This window comes from Carettochelys insculpta, chromosome 2, assembly GCF_033958435.1.
Source record: "Carettochelys insculpta isolate YL-2023 chromosome 2, ASM3395843v1, whole genome shotgun sequence".
Lineage (NCBI taxonomy): Eukaryota > Metazoa > Chordata > Testudines > Carettochelyidae > Carettochelys > Carettochelys insculpta.
The window spans coordinates 239,314,980-239,341,865 of NC_134138.1; the positions used below are offsets into that span (position 1 = coordinate 239,314,980).

The following is a 26,886-nucleotide window of genomic DNA, read 5'->3' on the forward strand; positions in this document are numbered from 1 at the left end:
ATGATGACGGAACACTGTTTCTGGGCCTGAGAAATGAGCACTGATTGGTAGGATCACATCACAATGCAGTATGGAGATCATAAGCAGTTGCTGCAGAACTGTCAGATGAGCAAGACAAATTCCTGGGTCTGTATGCCAAGCTTGGTAAAGCCCTCCAGCACAGGGATACTGGAATAAAAGCTTTACTGACAATGGCGAAGCAAGAGCTGATCACACTGTGTAAACTTGCTCTCTGTTGGTGGAAAAATCATTTTTTGCACTTGGAAAATCAATTGTGGAGGCCACCGTCATTCAAGTTGCAGGGCCATTCATTATCTTGGCTCAGGCAATTGGGAATGTGAAGGACATAATGGGAATTCCAAACTGCAGTTGAGCAACAGATGGTACCAGATCACCAGGACACAAAATACATCAACAGAATAGGCTATATGTCTATGGCTATGAAGTGCTGGGTGGATAACCAGGGATACTGACATCAATGGTACCTGCTCAGGGAAGGTGCATGACTCTTACATCTTTAAAAACATAGGACTGTTCAGAAAGCTACAAAAGGTGACTTTCTTTCTGAACCAATCGATTACCATTGGTGATATTGAAATGCTGGTAGAGATCCTGGGGAACCCAGACTACCCTTACTTGTGAAGATATACTCCAGACACCTCTACAGCACTGGGAAAAGAATGTACTTGTGGCTCAGCTGGTGCACAATGACAATTGATGCGCTTTTGATAGATTGAAGGCTCGCTGGGATGGCTATTCACAAAACTGGCTCTTAGTGGGAAAAAAATCCAACAGTTTTATAGCTGCCTGCTCTGGCCCGCATAACATGTGAAACGAAGAGAGAAAAGTTGTTGCTGTGATGGAGAGTGGAGGGGAAGCCAGATCCCTCCACATGAGTATCTGCTGAGTATGAGGAGCTCAGCACAGAGATTATCAGAATAACTCATTGGCTATGTCTACACTAGCCCAAAACTTCAAAGTTTTGGCCATTTTGAAGTTTACTAATGAAGCGCTGAAATACGTATTCAGCAACTCATTAGAGTGCCAGCAGCCGCAGCACTTCGAAATTAACACGGCTCGCTGCTGCACGGCTCGTCCAGATGGGGCTCCTTTTCAAAAGGACCCTGGCAACTTCAAAATCCCCTTATTCCTAACAGCAGATAGGAATAAGGGGATTTCGAAGTTGCGAGGGTCCTTTCGAAAAGGAGCCCCATCTGGATGAGCCGCACAGTGGCAAGCCACATCAATTTCGAAGTGCCGCGGCCACCCGCATTCTAATGCTGTGGCCACCCACATTCTAATCATTTGCATGGCCATTTCGAAGTTTTGGGCTAGTGTAGACACAGCCATTGTGGAGCTATACAGCTCAGGAAGGCTTTGAAAGAACAGCAAGCCACAGTAAAATGTTTTGATTTACTATATTCTACCTGCCTTGCAATTTAGGGGCCTGTTAGGAATTGTGTGAACATTTCTAAATATAAAAGTAACGAAGCACCTATTAATTTGGCAGTGTTTCTTGTATCTTTATTTTTATAGTGTTTTTGTCACTGAGCTTCGGAGCTGCATCACTCTGTGCTGTAAACAAGTAGGTAGGTGCTTTCAGAACTGCTAAGCAGTCTGCAACATATAGTAGGCACTAGTATATAGTATAGTAGGCATCCTTCAGTCTGCATAGACTATGGATCGCGCCCTTTATAGTTTCAATTGAGGACTTCATTTACAGCGGCTACTGTGACTATGAAGACCCACACGAGAGTGACAGTCCTTGCTGCATCTCTTGCAGATGTGGCGGGTGTCTGGCAAGTCCTTAGTGTGCTTTCTGTGCGCTCGCTTCTCCTCTGCTAGCTGTCTGATCCTCATCTCACCCTTCTGAAGGCCCTTGTGTAACCCCTGCCTCCATCTGCTGCAGTCGTCTGCTAGTTCCTCCCAGTTGTCCAGCTCGATGTCTACCTCTCTGAGGTCTCTCTTGCAGACATCTTGGTAGTGCAATTGGGGGCATCCGGGAGGTCTTTTGCCAGAGGCTAGCTCACCATAAAGGATGTCTTTTGGAATCCTTCCATCATTCATCCTGTGGACGTGGCCAAGCCAGCGGAGCCGATGCTGCCTGAGGAGGGTGTGCATTGTTGGGATTCCAGCTTGCTCGAGGACGGCGGTGTTGGTCACTCTGTCCTTCCATGATATTCCAAGGATGCGCCTGAGGCAGCGCAAGTGGAAGACGTTCAGCCTCTTTTCCTGGCGGGCATACAGGGTCCAAGTCTCGCTGCCATAAAGGAGGGTGCTGAGGATGCAGGCTCTGTAGACTTGCATTTTGGTGTGAGTGTACAGCTTGTTGTTATCCCACACTCTCTTGCTGAGTCTGGACAGAGTTGTGGCCGCTTTTCCGATCCTCCTATTTAGCTGTGTCCAACGACAGGGTGTCAGTGATGGTGGACCCGAGGTAAATGAACTCGTGGACGACCTCTAACGTATAGTTGTCAATGCTGATTGATGGGGATTCAGCAACATCCTGACGGAGTACGTTTGTCTTCTTTAGGCTGATGGTAAGCCCAAAGTCCTTGCATGCTTTGGAGAATGGATCCAGCAGTTTTTGAAGCTGGTCTTCTGTGTGAGACACTACAGCAGCATTGTCTGCGAACAGCATGTCTCTGATGAGGACTTCCTGCACCTTAGACTTAGCTTTCAGCCTTGCAAGATTAAACAGTTTCCCATCAGATCTTGTGTGCAGCAAGATGCCCTCTGTTGAAGATCCAAAGGCATGCTTCCGGAGGAGTGCGAAGAAGATCCCGAACAATGTCGGAGCAAGCACGCATCCTTGTTTGACGCCGCTCCTGATTCTGAAAGCATCCGATAATGCAAAAAGTCATATTGGATGGTTCCTCTCATGTCTTTGTGGAACGACTGGATCATCTTGAGTAACCAAAACGTCCTTCTGACACACAGCTATCATAGTGCTGACTGTGATACAGATCACTCGCTAGTTTGCTCCAAGCTCAAGCTAAGACCCAAGAAGCTGTACCGCTCTCAACTTGCTGGAAGGCCCCGCATTGACGCCAGAAAAACAGCAAACTCGTAGAAAGCTGAAAAGTTCAGAGACACCCTCCAGGAAAATCTGCGCAGCAGCCCTGGGGGCGCTGATGTGACATCCAAATGGCAACATCTGAGGGATACAGTTTACAACACGGCCTTGTCGGTGTTTGGAAGAAGAGCTAGAAACACAAACGACTAGTTCGAAGCTAACTCTGATGAGATGATTCCAGTCGTTGAAAAGAAGCACGCTGCACTCCTGGAGTACAAATGCTCACCGAGCCAGAGTACCCAGCAAGCACTTAGAGCGGCCAGAAGAACAGTACAGCAGACAGCCAGGCGCTGTGCCAACAACCACTGGCTCCAGCTATGCAGCAGCATCCAGACCTGTGCTGACTTTGGTAATCTCAGAGGAATGTACGAGGGTATGAAGAAGGCATTAGGACCCACCCAGAACAAGACGGCACCTCTGAAATCCAAATCTGGTGAAATCATCGCTGACAAAGCCAAACAGATGGAGTGCTGGGTTGAGCACTACTCCAAGCTGTACTCACGTGAGAACGTTGTGGTTGACGCAGCCCTCAATGCCGTCGAGCTCCTACCAGTAATGGACGAACTGGATCAAGAACTGACTGTGGATGAACTGAAGAGAGCCATCGACAGCATTGCAGCAGGAAAGGCCCCTGGCCAGGATGGTATACCGCCAGAAGTAATCAAGTGTGCTGCGGACACACTCCTGGAACCCCTACATGAGCTACTGTGCCTGTGCTGGAAAGAGGGTGAGGTTCCACAGGATATGCGCGACGCTAACATTGTAAGGTTGTATAAGAACAAAGGAGACAGAAGCGACTGCAACAACTACCGTGGAATCTCCCTCCTAAGTGTCACTGGTAAACTGTTCGCTCGCGTCATCCTTGGCAGACTCCAGAAGATTGCTGAGAGGGTGTACCCCGAATAGCAGTGCGGATTCTGCGCAGAGAGGTCTACCGTTGACATGGTCTTCTCTCTAAGGCAGCTGCAGGAGAAATGCAGGGAGCAGAGGAAGCCACTCTACATAGCCTTCATCGACCTGACCAAGGCCTTTGACTTGGTCAGCAGGGATGGTCTGTTCAAACTGCTCCACAAGATAGGCTGTCCTCCACGGTTACTCAAGATAGTAGGCACTAATAAAGATAAATTATCTCCGAAACAACAGAGTTTTATTGTGTAATCAGAGCACTTCAAAAAGCTCTGTGCAAGTTAAAAGCAAAGACATTAAAATTATCAAACTTATGGAGCAGAGCCTAAAGAAAGGGAAAGAACATTCATTTCCTGCTTAGCTACACATTCATCAACAGCAGTTCTCACAAGTCAGTGTAGGATGAAGCGGTAGTTGTCCCTAATGTCCTGCCAATAGTGTAGTGGTAGAGATAAGGATGCAGTGCCTGAGGCCAGTGGGGATGTCAAGGGAGTTTGTAGGAAGGTGTTACACTGGAGCTCTCCATCGACTGCAAAAGGAGGTGAGACTGGCTCTGCCGAACCTATAGGTCCACAAAACTCTGCAGCATCTGTGTTGCTGGGCAAGTCCCATTATGTCCTGGTGCACCTCACACTCTGATTCCTGCATGCTATTGCCTCTTCCGTACAGGCTACAATATTCATGCTCCAGGCCCTCTGCTCATCAACAGCACTGGCTTGCAAGATCTTGCTGAACATGTCCCATTCCTTAACGGCTCAGGCATTCAGTAGTTATGGAGAAAGAGCATCTCAAGGCCAAAATGTCAACAGCTACAGATAAAACATACAGAGGTGCCACTGTCATTACAGTCACAACAGAACGTGAAAGTTGAGATTCAGAACTCCCTTCCTTTGCTCCCTGAAAGTTTTAAACAAGACATGATTATTAACCCTTCTTACACATGGCGCAACTCACAGCTCCAATCATGGTGAATATGTCCTGCCAATTATGAGGAAAATGAGGAGGGAATTGCTCAGTTACTTGAAACTATGAGTGTCAGGCAATGGCACTGAATATTGGCAACATTTCCCACAAGCATTCATTATTTTAGTTGATCTTGCATTCCTGAGAGTAACAGACATACACAGCACAGCTGTGAATAGCATCCTAAGCCACCCTGACTCAGATACTGCTAGCCCATGTACTGCAATCATATCTGCTGAAGTTACCAGTGACTGGCGTGAGAAAGTGTCTTAACCTGGAGGAAGCAATGTGGCTGCCATCCACAGAAACCTTTGTGAGAGGACTGCAGAACACCTGCATGAAAAATTCATCAAGATTTCTCAGAAGGAATCAAGGGACATCCCTGGATACAGAAACGGTCCACCTACCCCCTTACCTAAGTATAGAGGGGGTTGAAAAGCAGATAATAATGATATCTCTTTTTCATTGTACGTCTCTTCTAGCCAGAGTATATTCATAAAAGGACAATAGCTGTTTCCTGCTAAGTCGGCCTTGCTGCAATGGGAAATGAATTTATACACTTACCCAAAGATCATTTCACAGAAACCAGCTTGCCCATGCCTGACTATCAGGATAGACTAGACTGTAGTGGAGTCTCAAACAGGTCCTGCCTTAGGCTGTACTTGGACCTCTTGGTCATATGTCCCTCTTCCTTCTCCTTCTTCTGCTCTCCCTCCTCACTCTCATGCCAAGGGCCTGTGGCTCAGGGTATCCATGGTGGTGATGGGGTATCCACCAAGACTGGCATGAAAATATTTGTAAAAGCAGCAGGTCTGCAGGTTGGCACTGGAATGACTGTTGAATTCCCCAGCCTTCTGTTGTGTCTTCAACAGTTCCTTAGCTTTCATGAGGCACTGCTACTACTTCTTGTTGCATCCTTTTTGTTGCATCTGCCACGCAGTCTGATCACAGATGTCCACTTTTCCATGACTGGTGCATGGCTGTGTTTGCACAGTCTCTCCTCTCCCACAGACCCAGGAGATCCCATATATCCTATCTACTCCAAGCTAAAATATGTCTGGAGTGTGTAGTCAGCTTCGTCAGGTGCACAGTGGCACACAACAATAGGAGTTGTAAGGTGTGCTCACCAAGCCAGATGATCATGGAAAGGTATTAAAAATTCACAGAGTTTTAAATGGGGGCAAAGGGAGGATCCCATTCTCTGTGACCCTGAGCAATGGAGTTTACTGCTGGGCAATGTGGAACAGCTGCTGGAGGACAGTTAATGTTGACATAGGTAACAGCGTCTATGTTCACACTGTGTCAGTCTCAATGCATTGACCATGCGTCAATGCTGCTTGGAAAGAAATGTTACTATGTTGATGCGATGGAGACCTTACATTGGCAGGAGACAAATTTAAGCATAGACACAAGCACAACTATGAAGACACAAGTTGGCTTAAATCAATCTGCCATAGACAAGGCCTTAGTCAAATGTTTGCCTTCTTAACATTCACATGAACATTGATTTTGGGTCTTTTATAGAATCATAGAATACTAGAACTGGAAAAAACATTGAGATGTCATCAAGTCCAGTCCCCTACACATACGGCAGAACCAAGCACCATCTATCATTTCTGATAGGTGATGTGCAGAGCACAATCCCAAGGCTAGGCACTAGAATCTATAGAACAAGAACCTAGTGGGCCAACCAAAGAGGTGATAACTGGTCCTGTTTGATTCTGGGAGAGGAAATTGACTTAGGAAAGTCCTGTTTCTTCTCTGTGCCTAATTTTCCACATCAGCAAAATGGAGTTAATGACACTGAACCCGATTCCATAGTGCTTTGAGGTCTATGAATGAAAATCATTAGATATTATTGTTATGTGTGTTTTGAAGCAGCAAAGTCTATCAGGATCATCATGAGAGCAGCTCTTTTTTAAAGCGAACTTGAATTTGCATAAGTGGATGTATGTTTTTATTGTGCATTAGATTTCATACATGCAAGTTATTTTAATTTCATTGGGCCATACCCACAAGTTTTTAATTTCATTTTAAAATTTCCTGAATCAGTAAAAAATATCACTGAAGTCAATGGGAGTTAAATTACTTTTTCCTTTCTGTCCCTAAAATATGATTGGGATTGGTAAAGAAACCACATATCTGTCGTAAATCAGAACCCTACATGGGAATCATTAAATCCATGGTGAAGCAGAACTAGTGTTGCTATATCAATGATGTCAGAATTTCAAGGGGCAGAAGTAAACGTTTTCTCCCATAATGCTTTCTCTTGAGATGCAAATTCTATTTTATAATAGCGCTCTAAATTTCCCACAGGATCTTACCATCTTTACAGTTAATCTTTTTTTTTTTGTTTTTTTTTTTTAATATATAACTAAATCTCCTGAGTCTCACAATACATCCTTTCCTTCCACAGTACCTGGATTTTGTTACAATCAGCTCAACTTCTGGCCAAACTGGCTCATGTTTTCTTTCAGCCACACACTTGGCCAGTTAATGGAGACTTCCCCTTTTCTTTTTTCTCGACAGGATATTCATACTTTCTGCAGTTAGTTTGAAGAATACAACCTGTATGACTAATATATGATGAAGCACACTCACAGGGGAGAGAAAACGTGCTGAATCCTGGAAGACTGGCAAATTCATGCCTCATCTGTGCTGCCTTTTTGAAAGTTATTGTCCATCACATACCTAATCATTTTAAAATGTGTTTGAAAATCAGTGTTTGAAATATGTATTGTTAGTTTTCTAGCAAGTTTGATATATAGTGGGGACTCAGGTTCAGTCCTCAGCTGCAAGATGTCCTGGAGGGTTTGGAAGCAAAGCACTTATAGTCAAATACTGGAAAGATTTCTGCAGTTGTTCTTCTGCTACCTCTTCTGGTCACCATAAGGAATAGCACCCATATTAGCACTTGCAGACCAATTCACAACTTCAAACCACAAGTACAGCAGAACTGCAGTTTTAAACACTACAATTATGACCAGTCAACCACACAACATGAAGTACACAATCAGGCAACAAAATAAATGAAATTAAATTCAAAAAAGCAAACAGGACAGAAGCTGGAAATGGGTGAAACACTTGATGATTACCTCCTCAGTTCATTCCCTCTGAATCACCTGGCATTAGCCACCGTCAGAAGACAGAATATGGAGCTAGATGGACCTTTGGTCTGACCCAGTTTGGCCTGTGTTATGTTTTTATGTCCTTATAGTGTGAAACATAAGTACTAAAATAATAAAGGGAAAATTTAAAAAAAAGATTTGACAAGGAAAGGAAACTGTTTCTGTGCTTGTTTGATTTAAATTAAGATGGTTAAAAGCACCATTTTTCTTCTGCATAGTAAAGTTTCAAAGCTGTGTTGTCAACGATCATTTATAAATTATCATAATTGTTTTTGTTCAGAGTTACAAACGCTTCAGAGTTACAAACAACCTCGATTCCCAAAGTGTTTGTATCTCTGAGGTTCTATCATAGAATCATAGAATGCTACGACTGGAAGGGACCTTGAGAGGTCATCGAGTCCAGCCGTCTGCGCTCATGGCAGGGCCAAGTACTGTCTAGGCCATCTCTGATAGACATTTATCCTACCTGTTCTTAAATATCTCCAGAGATGCAGATTCCACAACCTCCCTAGGCAATTTATTCCAGTGTTTGACTACCCTGACAGTTAGGAACTTTTTCCTAATGTCCAACCTAAACCTCCCTTGCTGCAGTTTAAGCCCATTGCTTCTTGTTCTAGCCCTAGAGGCCAAGAAGAACAAATTTTCTCCCTCCTCCCTACGACACCCTTTTAGATACCTGAAAACCACCATCATGTCCCACCTTAATCTTCTTTTTTCCAAACTAAACAAGCCCAATTCTTTCAGCCTTTCTTCATATGTCATGTTCTCTAGACCTTTGATTCATGTTGCTCTTTTCTGGACCCTTTCCAATTTCTCCACATCTTTCTTGAAATGTGGCACCCAGAACTGGACACAATACTCCGACTGAGGCCTAACCAGTGCACAGTAGAGCGGAAGAATGACTTCTCGTGTCTTGCTCACAACACACCTGTTAATGCATCCCAGAACCATGTTTGCTTTTTTTTCAACACCATCACACTGTTGACCCATATTTAACTTGTGGTCCACTATAACCCCTAGATACCTTTCTGCCATACTCTTTCCTAGACAGCTGCTTCCCATTCTGTATGTGTGAAACTGATTGTTCCTTCTTAAGTGGAGCATTTTGCATTTGTCTTTATTAAACTTCATCCTGTTTACCTCAGACCATTTCTCCAATTTGTCCAGATCATTTTGAATTTTGACCCTATCCTCCAAAGCAGTTGCAACCCCTCCCAGCTTTGTATCATCTGCAAACTTAATAAGCATACTTCTATGCCAATATCTAAATCGTTGATGAAGATATTGAACAGAACCAGTCCCAACACAGACCCCTGCGAAATCCCACTTGTTATACTGTTCCAGCAAGATTGAGAACCATTAATAACTACTCTCTGAGTAAGGTTATACAGCCAGTTTTGCACCCACATTATAGTAGCCCCATCTAAGTTGTATTTGCCTAGTTTATTGATAAGAATATCATGCGAGACCATATCAAATACCTTACTAAGGACTGGGTATACTACATCCACTGCTTCTCCCTTATCCACAAAGAAAGATATCAGATTGGTTTGACATGATCTGTTCTTTGTAAATCCATGCTGGCTGTTCCCTATCAGCTTACTGCCTTTCAAATGTTTGCAGATGATTTCCTTAATTACTTGTTCCATCATCTTTCCTGGCACAGAAGTTAAGCTGACTGGCCTGTAGTTTCCTGCATTGTTCTTATTCCCTTTTTTATAGATAGGCACTATATTTGCCTTTTTCCAGTCTTCTGGAATCTCTCCTGTCTCCCATGATTTTCCAAAGATAATAGCTAGTGGCTCAGATACCTCGTCCATCAACTCCTTGAGTATTCTAGGATGCATTTCATCAGGCCGTGGTGACTTGCAAATATCTAACTTTCCTAAGTGATTTTTTAACTTGCTCTTTTTTTATTTTATCTTGTAAACCTACCCCTTTCCCACTAGCATTCACTATGTTAGGCATTCCTTCTTCAGACTTCTCAGTGAAGACCGAAACAAAGAAGTCATTAAGCATCTCTGCCATTTCCAAGTTTCCCAATTATTGTATTAAGTAATTAAGCCTCACAATTATAACTTAAGCAGATATTCTTGGCCCCATTTATGAGTTGGAGAAACTGAAGAAAAGAAGAAGCAATGTGCTTAAGATGAAAGAGAGAATCTGTTTCAGAATCAGGATAAGAACCTGGAAATTCCTGACTGTCTGTCAAGTACAAAAGGACGGTGCTTGGTCCTGCCAAGAGGACAGGATACTGGACTTGATGTCCCTGAGGTCCCTTCCAGTTCTTTGAGATGTGTGTGATGTGAGTACTAACATCACACTAAAACACGTCTCTTCTCCCCGCCACCCATCTCCCTCTCACAAAAGAGAGTTACATCTGGTCTCTCACTGCTCTAGGGAAGGTCAGCGCACTATGACACTTTTAAAGGGGAGGGAGGAAAAAAGAGGAAGCAAAGTGGAGAATCCTCAAAGATATCCTATTACCTCACCACTGGAACAAAGTACATATATCAATCAAGGGGTTAAATGCCATTGTTGCTTAGGAATTAAGTCAGCTCAGTGATTTATAAAAAGTGCTGGATTGACTGATCAGAAAAAAATGAAGTCCCCTTATCTTTCTACAAATATGCACATCACACATCATAAAGCGCTGCAAGTGCCTAGTATTTAAGTTAGTTTTTAATCACCTGTGGATGAAAGTTATTGTGATTTGTCAAATTTACATACTCATGTGATATATGACACTTTGGGATATGCCACTGTAGAACAGCTGATTTTTATCTTGTGATTTTTCTACACAAATATGAATGTGCAATATATTCTTGGTTGCAGTTAGGATGACTTTCTGACTGACTACTTTAGTGAACAGATGCTGGAACAGAACACTCAAGAATCCACTCTGTGTTTGGCAGCTAGAACAAGGCACTCTGAAGCAGTGACAAACATTCAGGGTTAGTTTAGTATCTGTCATACCTTTCTACCCAGCACTAACAACCCTCAAGTGTTTGTGGGGAAGAGGCTTATCTTGAGCTGTTTTTCTTCTTCTCTTCCTGCTTGTTTTCCTGTACAACCCCATATTAAACTAATAAATACATTTGTACAGTAAACATCTCAGTAATATGGTCAATATTCAGTAACCATAAATTATTACTGAGTAGCTATAATTACCATCCCACCATAAAGTTAGCATGTGACACAATAGAGCTTCCTGACTCTCAGCTGAGATTGCATTATCCTTGTCATCACTCTTTCTTTTTTCTCCACATTTGAGAAGAGGAAGGCATTAAATAGCATGGATACAAATATTAGTGACGCATTTGGGATGTTGTTTATGAATGAACCATGTTTGAAATTCAGGTCACAGACTTTAAAGTCAGATGGGATCATCATCACCCAGTTTGAGCTTCTGAACACTGCAAGCCACAGACTTCACCCAGTCCCTTCTGTAATACACCCCTAACCTCTGGTTGCATTACTGAAGTCCTCAATCTGACCCAGAGGAAAACTCCTTCCTCATCTCAAATATGGAGCTGAGTTAAACCCAGGGCATGCAGGCAAGACCTGCCAGCCACGCACTTGGGAAAGAACTCTCTGTAGTAACCCAGAATCTTCCCCATCTAGCACTCCACAACTGGTTGCTGGAGATAATTACTGCTAGCAGGTGCAGATCTGCTAGATGCCACTGTAGGCAGTCTGATCATACCACTCCTTCCATAAAGGTATGAAGTTTAGTCCTGAAGCCAGTTAGGTTTTTTGCCCCTGCTACTCCCCTTGGAAGGCAGTTCCAGAACTTCACTCCTCTGATCACTAGAAACCATCATCTAATTTCAAATTGGTGATGCCCAATTTATATTTATTTATAAAGAGCAATCACACCTCTTCCCAGACTTGTCTTGGTGATGGTAAACAAGCCAAGCTCTGTGGGTCTCCCCTCATAAAGTAGGTTTCCTGTTCCTCAGATCATCTTAGTAGCCCACCTGCACCTGTTCCATTCTGAATTCATCTTTCTAAACATGGGAGACCAGAATTGTACACAGTACTTGAGGTGAGGTTTCACTAATGCCTGGTATAATTGTACTAACACTTCACCATCTTGACTAGAAATATCTTCACTGATGCATCCAGCAAACACATTAGTCTTCTTCATGGTGCATCACATTGGTTATCAACCTATATGCCCCAGGTCATTCTCTTCCTGTCACTATAAAACTGATATGTCCCAAGCTTACAGCAAAAATTTTCATTGTCCGTCCCTAAATGCACTTTGCATTATGGCATTTTATATTTCAAAGTGGCACCCTGGGATCCCCTTGTGATACATTCTGAACAAAGCATGCTCTGTGACATATAATTTTAAAAGTCTTAAACTGTTGATCTTAATATTCTGTTGGAACATATGTGAGGTTACGAAGTACTGCTGCATGTATTAGTGAAATATATTGTGAGGTTGGGAACAGCCAGAACCAGCCTTTCAGGTACAATGGTTGTGTAGCCAGATGTGCTGATGTCCCCGTTAAAGGGAATACTTTTCCCCCAGCAGCCATCCCAAAAGATTTCTCAGAGAGAAAATAGATAATTGAATCGTTTGACAAATGGTGACACACCCCAACATCACAAGCAAAAGGTATTTCCAATAAGCTAAACCAAATTATAAAAGAGCTATGACATCATGACTTGATCTCAGTCCCACCACAAACTCAACACCTGGAAACACATCTGAAGGACAAAGGACTTTGAACTGGGAAAGGATAGTCTCAGACTAAATGGCAGTTTCAGCCTGTGTATTGAAGATTTGTGACCTGTTGGTATCATCCTGTATCATCCTTCAAGATGAGACACTGCTTGATTCCAATTCTGTTTAGTTTATGGAACTTAGACTGAAAATGTACTTTTGTCTTTTAGATAACCAACTCTGAGCTCTACTCTTGCTACTTATAATCACAAGTTGAACCTCTCTAGTCCAGCAGTGTTGGGACCTGATGAGTGCCAAACAAGAGAATTTGCTAAACCATGGTACGTCAATATGGTCTAGCAGCATTACCAATACTTCCACTGCTTACTTGGCTCTTAGAACAGAGGAGTAAATTAGAGCTAAATAACAGCACAAAACACTGAGGCTACGTCTACACCAGCACAACTCTTTGGAATGGCCATGCAAATGGCCATTTCAAAGATTACTAATGAGGTGCTGAAATGCATATTCAGAGCCTCATTAGCATCCCACCAGCTGTGGCTCTTCAAAATTTTTGCATTTCGCTGCCACGTGTCTCGTCTAGATGGGGGGTCCTGTTTGAAAGGACCCTGGGAACTCTGAAATCCCCTTATTCCTGTCTACTGATAGGAATCAAGTCATCACGTCAAGTCAAGGAATCAAGTCATGATGCCATATCTGCTGATAAGAATAAGGAGATTTCAAAGCTCTCGGGGTCCTTTCGAAAAGGACCCATCTGGACAAGCCGCAGGGAAGCAAAACACGACAATTTTGAAGAGCCGCAGCCAGCAGCATGCTAATGAGGAGCTAAATATGCATTTCAGCTCCTCATTAGTAATCTTCGAAATGGCCATTTGCATGGCCATTTTGAAGATTTGTGCTAGTATAGATATGGCCTGAGAGCCAGGACTGGTGACTATAAACAAAACTCATGGAACTACAGTAAACAAGGAGAAACCCATGATAAATGGATATATGGCTAATTTAAATCAAACTGGACTACTGATGCAGCTGGACAATAGAGTGACAGCACAGAGAGGTTCAACCTGTAACTAACAGTGTTCTTATGGTAACTCCAAACTCATGTAAACCAAGCTATTATTATGATTTTTTCTTTTTTTTTTTGGTTAAGGGCACTTATGGAAAAAGTGTTCTCATTCAATGAGAAATCCTCTCTTTCTCTCTTTTAAATGTGTTGTGGTCATTGATGGCAATACAAATAAGAAAAGCATCCAAGTTTGTGTCTCTTATTGGGACAAGGTAACTCTCATTGAGCATATTAATATAAATGAGTTCAAGGAGAGACTAGACTCCCAGAATATGAATGTCAAAGACTCATAATTTAATGAAATACTATATTTAGCTGTCAGTTTGCAATGCCATTTAAGTGGTATGAAATGTGTTCTCTTTCCCTCTCTCTGTCCATCACGTAAGTTTCTATTCTGGTCTTAGTAACACAGCTGATTAATTATTCAGTAATTTGTTGTCCTTTTACAATACAGTAATCCCCCAAGGTACACAAGGGTTGTGTTCCATTTAACCCTCTTGTACCCTAAAATTTGTGTAAGTCAGAGGCTTGGGCAGTGGGTTGTGGTGTGGGAGGGGGGCGGGGGTGGCTAAGCCCGGGTGGGTTAGGGCTGCAGGAGGGGATGGAGGGTGGAGTTGAGCCAGGTTCACGGGGGTTGGAGCCTGTTCTGCAGGGGTTGGGGCCGGGGCACGTGGCTGGAGCTGGGGCATGTGGTGGTAGTTGGAGCCGGGGGCTGCAATGGAGGCAGGAGCCAGGGCGCATGGTGGTGTCTGGAGCTGGAGCATGCAGTGGAATTTGGAGCTGGGGGCTGTGGCGGTGCCTGGAGCCGGGGCATGTGGGGTGGCTGAGCTGGGGCTGTGTCAGAGGCTGGAACTGGGTGCATGGCACAGGCTGGAGCCGGGGGGTGCAGTGGAGGCTGGAGCCCGCCCAACCCCTCTCTAGCAGCACTCCCCACCTCGCACCTCAGTGTATCTTGAGGGTTTACTTTATAAAGTATGAATTGGGGTCAGCCACGTAAGAGCAGGGTCACGTACTCTGGATTCACGTACTCTGAGATCTTACTGTACTTAACATACTTGACCGAAAGAGTGGCTAATACTGGGCTGAGCCCAAGAAAAAAGTAAGTTTTGTTGTAAGGAGGAATGAACGCAAAAGCTTTCAGCTCTGAAATAATATATTTAATTTCTCTTCTCCCCTCTGCTTTTCAAAAATTATTTCCAGACCTTTGACATAACACATTTGATGCCTTTTATAAAGCTACTGGTGTGTGTGAAGCACTCCTTTTTTATAAAATTAAAACCAGTAGATTTAATTCCCCATCTATATTCCTATTAAGTGAAACATCCAAACATTGGTGAAATAATGGTCTTATGGTTAAGAAACTAGCTGGGGATGAAGACGACACAAATTCAATTCCTAGCCCCACCATAGATTCTGCCCAATAAAATGGGAACAGTATCACCTCCAAGAAGGATTGCAGGAATACATTCATTAGGTACTCTAAGTACTCATACCTTGACAGAGGTCACATAAGTAGCTAGATAGCCAAAATAGTCTGAAGACATCTGTAATATTTAACAAACAATTGGTTGTGTCCCATTACAGTTACAAACACAACAAAGGGAAATACATTAAAGAGATTTACAACAATATATTCCAGGCTATAGCCAGTATTGTCTGCTCTGCTTTGGGGTACAGAAGAGACAGAAAGGAATAGAAGAGTTACTCATCTAGCTGAAAATATTCTAGAGAGGAAGGAGTTGAATGTAACTGGCATCACTACCAATGAAGGTAATCAATTTTAGGCCACAGATATGTACATAAATTAATGCTGATTAAACCAGTGATGACATATGCAAAGCAGTAAGTGCACCTATGTCCAGCATCATTGATATAGACTGTATAAAACCTAACAATCTTTCCCTTCTCTCTGGCTCTTATTGACACAGGCTATTGATTTGCCTCCATGGACTCAGTGAGAATACTCCTTGCTCCAGCTTAGCAATCTGGAAAAGTGTTGGACTGACTACTTTAAACAAGGAAGTTCTCCTGTCTGGTCACACACTACCATTTGCATGGAAAAGCCTAAAACTCCTGTTGCACTCATGTAGTCAACTATTTGTGGCTACCACACCTTCTACATATTCTAGAGGGATAAACCCTTACTCCAGATCTTTCAGGAAATTCCCACTTCTGTTTAGCCATCCACTGTTAGGTTTCTCACACAAGGGCATGATCTGGCCCTATGTTTCCACAGTAATCATTTCACAAAATATCATTTTCAGATGTAATGGATCCTCTTTCTGGATTATGTTTCAGATTAAAAACTTTTTAAAAAATTATATTTAAACACATGGTACTGCACAGTATGCTCCTATGACATTATAAGGGCATCATTCACCAGATGTAAATATTAGGTGCATTGGCAATATGATTTTCTGTGTACATATATACAGATGCACAAAACAAAATACATACCCACAGCACAGTGGACATGTACTGGGTATGCATCTATATGTTTATAGAATTAGAGACGGTATATGTATTATTACAATATATATAGAGATACTGCAGGTGTATTGCAATGTTTAGAATACAGTAGCTGGGCCTCTTTCACACATGCATGCACACACAGTGCTGGGGAACTGAGTTGCTGATTTATTACATATAGGCAAATTGAGTAATTAATTTATGTTCATAGAAGTAGACTTTATGTTATATTAATATCTGTATGAAGAATGAACACTAAAAATATATAAACTCTGGTGAATTGTAACTTTTGTTTCTAAAGGTTACATGATATACCTATGCCTACACTGAATCATTAAGTTTAAATGTTTTTGAAAACACTAGGTTTAAATTATTTTCAAGGGCTATAAACAGCAAACATAAACAGCCTGAATTGTTTAAAATGTGTGTTCCCTTTAATTAAATGAGAAACATCTGTCATGGGATTTTGAAAGTGGATGCAATCTAGCCACATTATGCCTACATCAGTTTGCATCCAACATCCAGTATTCTGAAAGCAAATTCTTCCTTTCTGTAAAGAATTAAATCAGCATGCCGCATAGGGTACTGCCTCCATCTGAAGGGGCGGAAAACCCCTTGTTGGAAACTGCACTGAGGACAAACAACAATCCAATTTCCACTGTTTACAGGGGTAGGTGAAACCCGGAGTTTCTGAACATTTGCAAGCGGGCAATTCTTTTTAGAGCGTTCAGCGCGCTCCAAACACCCTTCAGTGGCTGGGCTACACTGCTCCCCACCAGTCTTCCTTGTTGTGTCTACAGGGACCACTAAACAACACCCCCCGCCTCCAACCCCGCGCGCACTATGTTCCAAGAGAGCCATTTCTCCCCGGAACTCCACGCAGAGATCAGACGGGCACAGGGGACCCGGGCCTCCCGTCAACTTGCAGCAAGGGGCATCGTGGCAATGTGAGCCGAGGCACACTGCGCCGGGATTCACTTACTAGTGGTGTCAAAGGGAATCTGCTTGCACTCGGCGGCTGGCCAGGGGCAGTGATACACCGCTCCTCCCTCCTGGATATCCGGCTGGGTGGTGTTGGCTCTGGGAGCGCCCACCAGGACACTCACCCTGCAAAACACGGGTGCCCGTCACTCGCCGGCGAGCTGATGGCAGGGCACGTGTGCCAGTCTCGCCCCCCGCCCTCAGCCCTGGCACAAAGCCGGGAGACCCGGCGCGCGGGCTGGGGACCGGGCGCTGGGACCCCGCAGCCTCCGCCGGGCGAGTGTAGAGGGGGGCGCTGCGGGACGCCCCCCAGCCCAACCTAGCCCAGCCCCCGGCCCGGCTGACTCCGCGCGGCCCCGGGCGAAGACGGGCGGCTACTCACGCGCCGGCGGCCGGGCTGTGGAAATCCACCGCGTAGCCGAAGTAGCTGCCGGCGGGGCCGCTGTACACGGTCGGCTGCTCCTCGTCCACGTTGAACGCCGCCGCCAGCCCCGGCGGCCGCAGCATCCCCCACAGCAGCAGGAGCGGCAGCGGCAGCGGCAGCGGCAGTGGCGGGGCGAGGGGCGCGCGGCGGGGCCCCGGGGTCCGCATCCTGCACCGCGAGAGCCGCGCTCCGCGCCGGGCGCCCACCAGCATCGCCGCGCGGCGGCCAGTGAGACAGCCGGGGGCTCGTGCCGCCAGTGGCCGCCGGCTGCCTCCGGGGCGCCCCCTGTTGGCCGGCCGCGGCGGCGCTGCTCCCGGGCTGTGGCCGCGCGGAGAGCCCCGCTGAGCTCCCTCCCGCCCGGCGCGGCTGCACTGCACGGGGCGCACTGGGAGCCCGCCCGTACCAGCCGGCGGGGCGCGCTGACGCCCGTGCAAGGCAGAGCCCGCCGCGCTGGGGCAGCCCCGGGGCCGCGCTTCTCCCCGCTCGGGGCGGGGCAGCCCCGGCTGCGCAGCGCCCTCCTCTGCAGGGCGAGGCCCTGGTAGCTCTCCGCCAGGGGGCGGGAAGGGCCAGGTGGGGGCCGGGAAAGTCGGGCCCCTGGTCCACAGCTGTGAGCCGACCCCTCATTTACCGCGTAAAACCAGCCGCTGGCGGCCCCTTCGCCTCAACCCCTCCTGCAGGGGACAGGGGGGTCGAGCTAGACTTACCGGCTGCAATGACAACAACGAGAAGGCCGAGAGCTTACCGGATATTTGGAGCGTGAACTCTGGGGGGCTGAGACCCGCTTCCTCAGGGGGCTGACAGAGCCGGGCTTTGCCCAGGAAAGCTTGTGCTCCAAAAAGCTGTTAGTCTATAAGGTGCCACAGGACTTCTCATTGTCTTTGTGGCTGCAGACAAACCCAGCTGCTCCTCTGATACAAACACAAGGGTGGCTATACCGTCACAGAATCATACAACCCTAGGGCTGGAAGAGACCTCAGGAGGTCATCCAGTCCAGCCCCCTGCTTCAAACAGGATCAGCCCCAACTAAATCATCCCAACCAGGACTTTGTCAAGCTGGGACTTAAAAAACTCTAGGGATGGAGAGGGAGTCCACCATTTATAGAGCTGCAGAAGGGAGGCACTGCAGCCTCAACCTTGGAAAATGATTTCCAGACAGTAATAGCTGCAAAGGTGTAAGAGCTAACCCAATCCAGAAAAATCTAGGGCCCGCTTCTCAGAACATCATCCAGAGCAATGGTTTGCAACTACGGGTACATGTACTGCTGGGGTACATGGAGCTCTTCTAGAGGTACATTAGCTCGATGTTTCTCAACCTTTTTTATAAATACCAATACTGAACTTATTTTTGGTTCATTTTTTTATTTATCTTTTATGCACAATCATAAGTTTGATGGGAAGTTTATTGCCTTTAGGCAATTTCTTCCAACCAGCCAGGTATGATTAAGTTGTTTAAACAAATGTGTTGCAATGGTATAAAAAGGTGTGTGTCTGAAAATTGTAGGTATGTTTGAGAACCATTGGTCCAGAGTAATTGCACTAAAGCCAATGGTATTAATGGGGCACCTGAAATCAGAATATGGCCCTCAGAGGAGCCTATGACAGTTTGGCCCTCAGAGGAGTGTTCTTACTTTTCCCCACGGTTTTGATCCTGCAACAGCCTCCATGTGAAGGGGTCCTGGTATGGTGCCTCATATATTTCAATGAGGATCTTAGAGCCTGCAGGAGTCCCCCTGACCCTGTTACAGGTCTACATGCAGGATTTAGTTATGATGGGAAATGCTTGGAAGCCTGATGTGCTCTGTCCCAAGCAACATTTAAGAGAGAATCAACACTGGGACATCATCCGCAGGCAAATTCAGCTGGCTCTACCTATGATGTATTGCAGGGATGAAGTTTCAGGGGCCTCTAGCTGAACAGCTTCCTTCCCCTCCTCCTCCCCCTTCCATGAGATCAAACAATTTCATCCACGGAAGATTCTTGCATTTTGAAAGAGCTTTTTATGTGTGTGTGTGGGGGGGAGGATATGGAAAAGCTACTCCTAAGAATCGGACGCTCAACAGCTCACTATAATGACCGCTACAAAGGCTATTGTTTAAAAGAAGAGGCCTTTTCTTGCTTTCAAAAGACATTTTTACCACAGGAAAGACATAAAAACCAACAACAGTTCAGAACACATCAGGAGGTCTGTTTCTCTGTAAATTTCACTGTTGCTGCTACATTGACCATATAAACTTTAACTATGCCTAAGGGAGTAACTTAAATTCACATAAAGAGACAAATCACTATATGTAGTTACTGTAACTATTATACAAGAGGAGGTGTCAAATCTCTCCCACGTCACCCCCCAAAAGAATGCTTACAGGCCCACAAGCTGCAGAACAAGTCCATTCAATCCAGAAAACAGAAATGTCCCTCTCAGAATTACTTCCCTCCCCATCCAAGTTAAATCCAAAACACCCTCTTGTGGGATTCTCCAGTCCCATTGCTCTATTTTAGATGTTTTGTTTACAACTGTATTAGAACAGGCATCATCTGCTTGAAATTCTACTCTTCCCTGCTTAAATCAACGGGACCAAAACCTGCCAGAAGAGGGCAGCATTTTTCATTTTGAAATCCCCATCCTCTCCCCTCCCCTGCAAAGTCAGAAGTTGAAACAATGTAGAAAAACCTCTTTAAAACACTTTGTGCTCTACAAAGCTGTCATTCTCTCTGAAAAGGGGATGAATTTACAGAGTAAGTGAGTATCCAGGAAGTACTGGAGAAAGAAAACTTGCAGAATTGTGAACATTCCAAACAGTGACATTGAAATTGCACTACGTTTTGAATGTGCATATTATAGGAGCAGATTAAGTGTGCTGTAGCCAGTTACTCTGATATTCTTGGTCACTATGACTTAACAATAAAAATAAAAGTTATGTATAATTGCTCTAAGCTGTCGTCACTGACTTCCACACCTCAGTTTGTGGAACACGTAGGCTATGTCTACACTAGAGGGTCCAGATTACCAAGGCATTCTGTTGACAGTAAATTGACAGAATGCAGCACTTTTGTCGACAGTCTTACCCCACTCCCCACTAGGAAGAACACCTCTGGACATTCCAAGGGGCCTTCTGTCAACAGAAAAGGCCTCCAGGGTGCCATGCAGGTGCCCTGGGGGCACCCTGCCCACAGCAATCAGCACTCTATGGTGCCTGCTTCTGGCCGTTCTTAAAGCCACAGGGAGCCCAGGAAACCCTGTGGCAGGAAGCTGAGTGTGTGAAAGCAGCACAGCGACAGACTGCAGTCCTACACACACCCACACCCACTCCTTTCCAGCCAGTGTTACCTAATGACAGAGAGAGTCAGACACCCCAAGACCCCTCAGGGCCCTCGAGGGAGCAGCCAGAGGGTCCCAGGAGCTACCCTGGAGCACCAAGAGGTGGGTCCCATCCTGGACAGGGCCCAAGGTCCAGGCCCTTCTAGACCTGTGGGGCGAGAAAGAGACACTCCTTGATCCCAAAGTTAAGCAGTGCAACACCCCTGCGTAAGCCCGGATGGCCACTGCACTTGTAGGACAGGGCCACTCCATCTGCAGAGTGGAGCAGGTGTAGGTGAAGGTGAAAGAACTTCGGCAGGGCTACACCCAGGCCTGCGACACCAGCTGAAGATCAGGGTCAGGACCTGCCACCTGCCCCTACTACAGACAGCTGCACCAGCTCCTGGAGGCTGGTGACACATCCCCTCCAACCACCCCCATTGCCATGGTGCAGGAAGCAACCCCACACACAGCCAGAGCCCCCAGAGGAGGGGGAGGAGCAGAACACTGGGATTCAACCCCTGCCAGAGCTAGAGGCAGAGGTGGAGTCCAAAGGGAGCACCCCTGTGGTTGTCCTGGAGTTGGTCCCTGTGAGCTAGGTAGCCTCCAGGGTGTCATCAGAGCTGGGCAAGAGTCCCTCTGGTAAGTACCCTGTGCATCACAAACCCCAGTTCATGGGAGGCAGGCGGAGAGAGGGTGTGCTGCAAGCATCACCCCGCCAGCTCGGGCAGGACCTCACCCTGCGGTCCCAGCATGTGGAACCACATGCGAGGTTGTGTGCTACCCAGACCCAGCAGGCAGACAGCCTGCCACCAGCATCACAGCAGGCCACATGAGCCCCAGGCTCCAGCAGGGGAATGGGGACTGCCAGCACCTGTCATGCCTGGGCATGGGCTAGCCACTGCTGCTGGAGCCATAGGCACAGACCTGATCCCAGGTGCACTGAGGAGTGTGGCTCCCAGTATGACAGCATGCCCACAGGCATGAGCCAGCACTGCTTCTGCAAACAGTGCTGCAAGCCACAGAGGTGTGGAGGAGCCCTGGGGAGGGCTGGACTGGTTCACCCGCCACCTGTGTGGGGACCCCTCTGTGTGGGGACCCGCCCCTTGGCGACTGGCCTATTCCCTGAGGCAGGGCTTGCAGTGGTCAGCCTGGTCCTTGAGGCACCACAGAGTCCCCATGCAGCAGAGCCTGTTGTGAAGGCCACAAATGGCTCTGCTCCTGGGACTTTCCTATCCCTTGGCCTGGGGGCTGGAGTTTGCTGCTCACAGTATGGGGCACTGCCTCAGGGACTGCGCTGCATAGATGACTTACCATCTCCCCTCCTTGTCTTCCTTACAGCTGGACCAGCACCATCCGAGGGTCACCAGCCATCCCACAGGGCTTCTTCGAGTTCCGGCAGTGGCTGAGTGCCATGACTACACTCCCTGCTATGCCTGTCCTCCCTGCATTCCCCAGGCTCCTCTGCTTCACAGGCTCCCTCTGCTCCCCACACTGAGACAGACGCTGTCACAGCACCACCTTTCCTGTACCTCCCTATGCTCCTACTCCCAACCTAGCCTAGAAGGGAACCTCAAACCCATGGCAGGAGGGGTTCCCTGCGTCTATGCCACTCAGGGTCCCACTCGCCCTTGATATCACGGCCCCCCATCCCTACATGGACTGAGACCCCTCATCCCCTGTCCCTAGCTCTGGTGTCCCCCACCTTCATCCAAAGCCACCCCAAAGGTTTTTACACTTACCTTTGACATACCTAGTTCATTACTGCACCATTTCTGTTTTGCACTGGTTTTTACTTGTTTAAATAAAACTTGTTCTTTGACCACCACTCCCATACCTGTGTTTATTGAGCAGGGGCTGAGGAGGAGTGATGGGTGGGGTCCTGGTGGGGACAGGGGAGGGCTCTGAGCCCAAGGCCCCACTGGGGAGGCCCTGAGGAAGGTCATTGGGGCTGTGGAAAAAACTTTCCCTGAGGGTGTCAGGGATCTGCAGCCTGTCCTGATAGGCCTGGCAGATTGGAGCTGTGCCCAGTTGCTCATACCCAAGGACAGCATCTGCCCCCATACCTGAGGAGGAAGGCCTCCTTCTTCCCCTCCTCATTGTTGTGCTGGGCACAACACACAGCCACAACTTGGAGGCTTCTGCGCTCCCCCACATCCAAGCGGGTGAGCAGGCACCTAAAATGTGCCTTGAGGTGGCTGAAGGTGCACTTTGCCTGCATCTGGGCCTGGTTGAGGTGGGCATTGAACAGTTTGTGGCTGGGATCCAGCTGGCTGGTATAGGACTTCATCAGCCAGGGCATGAGGGGGTAAGCTACATCCCTCACAATGCACAGTGGAATGCGCAGATCCCTGACCATCTGCTCTTGGCAAGGGATGAATGAGCTCACCTCCATCCTCTGCTCCAGGCTGGAGTTGCGGAACACACGTATGTCACGTGCCCAGCCTGACCACCCACTGTAAATGTCCATGAAGTGTCCACAGTAGTTGACCAGGGCCTGCAGCACCATGGAGAAGCACCTCTTTCTATTGATATACTTGGTATGCTGGGGCATGGATTGAAATGTGGGTACCGTCGATAGCCCCAAGAAGTATAGGAACTCTAGGGCAGCGTATCTGGCCATGATTGTGTCAACGTCTGCCAGATAGATGACCCTATGCAGCAGGATTGTGTTGATGGCCATTACGACTTGCAAAGGGAGGGGATCAAACACATATGTAAGGGACTGAAGGAGGGAGTCCCTGGGTCCCAGGGGGGAGTCCCCTGTCCCCTTCCATCCCCTCCCTCCCAAGCGCTCCAGGATCCTCCCCCCCACATGAGGCCAGCCCTCGGGCAGCAGATCTGTGCAAATGTGGGACAGCATGGTCCCCCAGGGACAGGGCCTCCCCCAACCCCAACTCCACCCCTTGGACCTCTGACCCAGCTTCTTGAGGGTCCCCCTTGGGCAGGACACCCCCCTGCCCCTATGCAGGGCCTCAACCATGGACTTCACACCAAACTTGTTTCCCATGGAATGGTAGTTGTTGGGGGTGGTGAGCTTCCAAAGGGTGACTGCGACCCACTTCTTCATGGGGGTGGAAGGCCACAGCTGCATGTCCTGCCTCTGGAGGGTGGGGGAAAGCCAGGCACAGAGCTCCAGGAAGGTGAAGTTCTGGAGCCACTGCTGGTCACCCCACTGCCCATGACCATGGGTAGGACCATGAGGCAGTAATGACGAGTTCCTCAAAGCTGGTGTCTGGCTTGCCCTCCTCGAGGAAAGGAGTATGCCGTGAGGTGGTGCAGCAGGTGCTGAAGCACCTCTACATGGGGCCAGTGCAAGCCTAGGGGCTGCTCTGGCACCCTGGCTATCTGGAAAGCACTGTTTCTCTCAGCAAGTGTCAAAGCCCTGCAGAGTATATTGCAATTCTTCCCTCCCTTTTCTATTTTTCTTTCAAATAACCCATCAGCAGAAAATAGTGTGTGTCAGAACCTACCACAGCTCTTTTAAATTCGAGCACCGATTGTTGCATTTAAAAAGCAGATAAATAGTTAAAACTACCTATTGATTTTAAAATAGCCTACCAACAGCCCATTTAACCTTTCTCTGTTCAATAAATCCTGCGGCAGCAGGGTCTGAGTTTCCACAGCCGGAGAGAAACCCGGTAGGGGACACAGAAAAAACAAAATAGAACACACTCTGAAGGTCTAGGCTTACTTTACAAGGTTCTTGCCCACACAGAAGAGCAAATAAACAAAACCAAAATGCTTATCACAGTGTTTGTCCATATTCTTATCATACATCTTAAGCACTTAAATTCCAAAAGGCACAACCAATCTATAAACAAAATGTTTTTTCTGCAGCGCTTCCCCCTCCACCTTATTTCCCTGTATCCAGCCTAGTCTTGCCTCTTCAAAAAACTAAGCTCAGCTGCACTTGATTACCTTAGCTCAGAGAGGCACTCCCCACTGGGAGGCTACAGAGCTTTGCTGGGATTTAACTTCAAAAACTCTGTCAAAATGGCTGCTCAGTGGATCCTTTCCCCGGGAGTATTGGGTCAGGGTATGACAAAGATGTAGAGTTCATCAGTGGAGTTACCATGAGACCCATAAGTTTTTATTTTCACAGATTGAAATGGGTCACTTAGTATGTATCCAAGACAGTCTTGTATTCAAAATAGACACTGAAATCTGGGATTTATGTCAGCCTCCAGCAGAGAAAGCAGTTCGTTGTGTATTTTGGATCCAGGGTTAGATTCAGATTGTGAACCAATCCCAAAATTTTCAGGAATGGGGTTTTGTTCAGGCACATCTCTAATAATGGTGTGTACCAGTCTTGCTTTTTGCATTTAATTTTTGGATTCAAGAGTGTGATTAAAGCCAGGACAATAAGGAATAAAGCAATATCGGACTCTGCAGATTTAGGTAGGCTGCTTAATAAATAACCAGAGAAAGAAAATGCATGCAGTATATTTTTCCCAAACCCATATCCTAGTATTGCCTTTACAAGCATAAAATAATTATTTGTACTGCAGTAGTGTCAAAAGATTCTAGTGTTAGATAGTGTTCAAATAACAAAATAGTTCCTTCTCCAATGATTTTTCAAGCTAAACAGTAAATAGTAAAACTGTCTAAATACTGTAGCCACAGACTATATCTTAGTGATATTTTGTAGTGGAGCTGCAGTATTTGGTAGCATGTGTTGTCTCAATCTTCTGAAATGTTTAACTAAAAGGAGTATTAATAACATCTGTCACAGGTGAAAAACTCTATTAAGAATTAATTGCATTACATACATTAGATTTTAGATCCCAAACCCTTCAAGGAGTATCAGAGATTCAGAATATGTTCCTGTGTGATAAGTGTTTCAATCAGAGCTTTGTTTTACTCGAAGACTGGTAAAAAACCCTGTTGGCAGAAAACTCACTACTAGCTAGATATGTGACAAAAAGGAAGTGTCTGATGTGTCTTATGTCTTTTATTAGCTACTAATGCTAAACTGGCTCATGATCTACTTGTTTTGGATCAGTGATACTGAGACTGAAGCTCAAGAGCCACACGTGATTTCTTAAGATGTCTCCTGTGGCTCTTCGTACCAGATAACACTATTTGTGATTTAATTATTAGCCTGCCAGGATGCTTCTGCCATGTTGTTAACCAACTGCAACTGGTCAATCATTTTGCTGTGAGTGTAACACACATGCACAAAAACACACACACACAACTATGAATTCACACTACTGTGGCTCTGTGGAATAATATTGATCGGTCATTTGGCCTTTGAATCACTATGATCTGAGAACCACTGTTTTAGATGGAAAAACATAAGCTTTTTTTCTGTAAATGACCAAAATGGTCCACACCAGCCCGGAGCACAGGGTAACTGGATCTGAATGTTTTGTGAGGATGGCATGTCATTTTATTGCAGCCTGGACAATAAAATGGGCTCCTTTTAGCTTCTCAGAAACTCAGCTCATCATACCTCTCAGAAACATACAGTATAAATCTGAGGTCACTGCAGGGTTCCAATAACAGAAATGTTCACAGTACTTGATGGTACCTCTGTATGTGTGCATTCTGTATTGCATCTACTCAGACCCCTTTAACTGTAGGCTCACATACTGATGAAGTGTGCTCCTTGAAGCTAGAATGTTCCACATAATGGCTACGTCTACACGTGCACCCAACTTCGAAATAGCTTATTTCGATGTTGCGACATCGAAATAGGCTATTTCGATGAATAACGTCTACACGTCCTCCAGGGCTGGCAACGTCGATGTTCAACTTCGACGTTGCTCAGCCCAACATCGAAATAGGCACAGCGAGGGAACGTCTACACGCCAAAGTAGCACACATCGAAATAAGGGAGCCAGGCACAGCTGCAGACAGGGTCACGGGGCGGACTC

General features: G+C 46.2%; 1 protein-coding gene across 1 annotated transcript in view; it reads right to left on the reverse strand.

The window, feature by feature from the left end:
* ITGA8 (integrin subunit alpha 8) overlaps positions 1-18,099 on the reverse strand; it is a 222,826-nt gene extending 204,727 nt beyond the window's left edge. The window contains exons 1-2 of the mRNA XM_074986273.1: positions 17,668-18,099; positions 17,287-17,411 (exon numbers count right to left, since the gene is read on the reverse strand). Coding sequence (XP_074842374.1) covers positions 17,287-17,411; positions 17,668-17,921 — 379 coding nt within the window. The 5' untranslated portion in view covers positions 17,922-18,099. The remainder of the gene's footprint in view (positions 1-17,286; positions 17,412-17,667) is intronic.
* Positions 18,100-26,886: the final 8,787 nt, after the last annotated feature.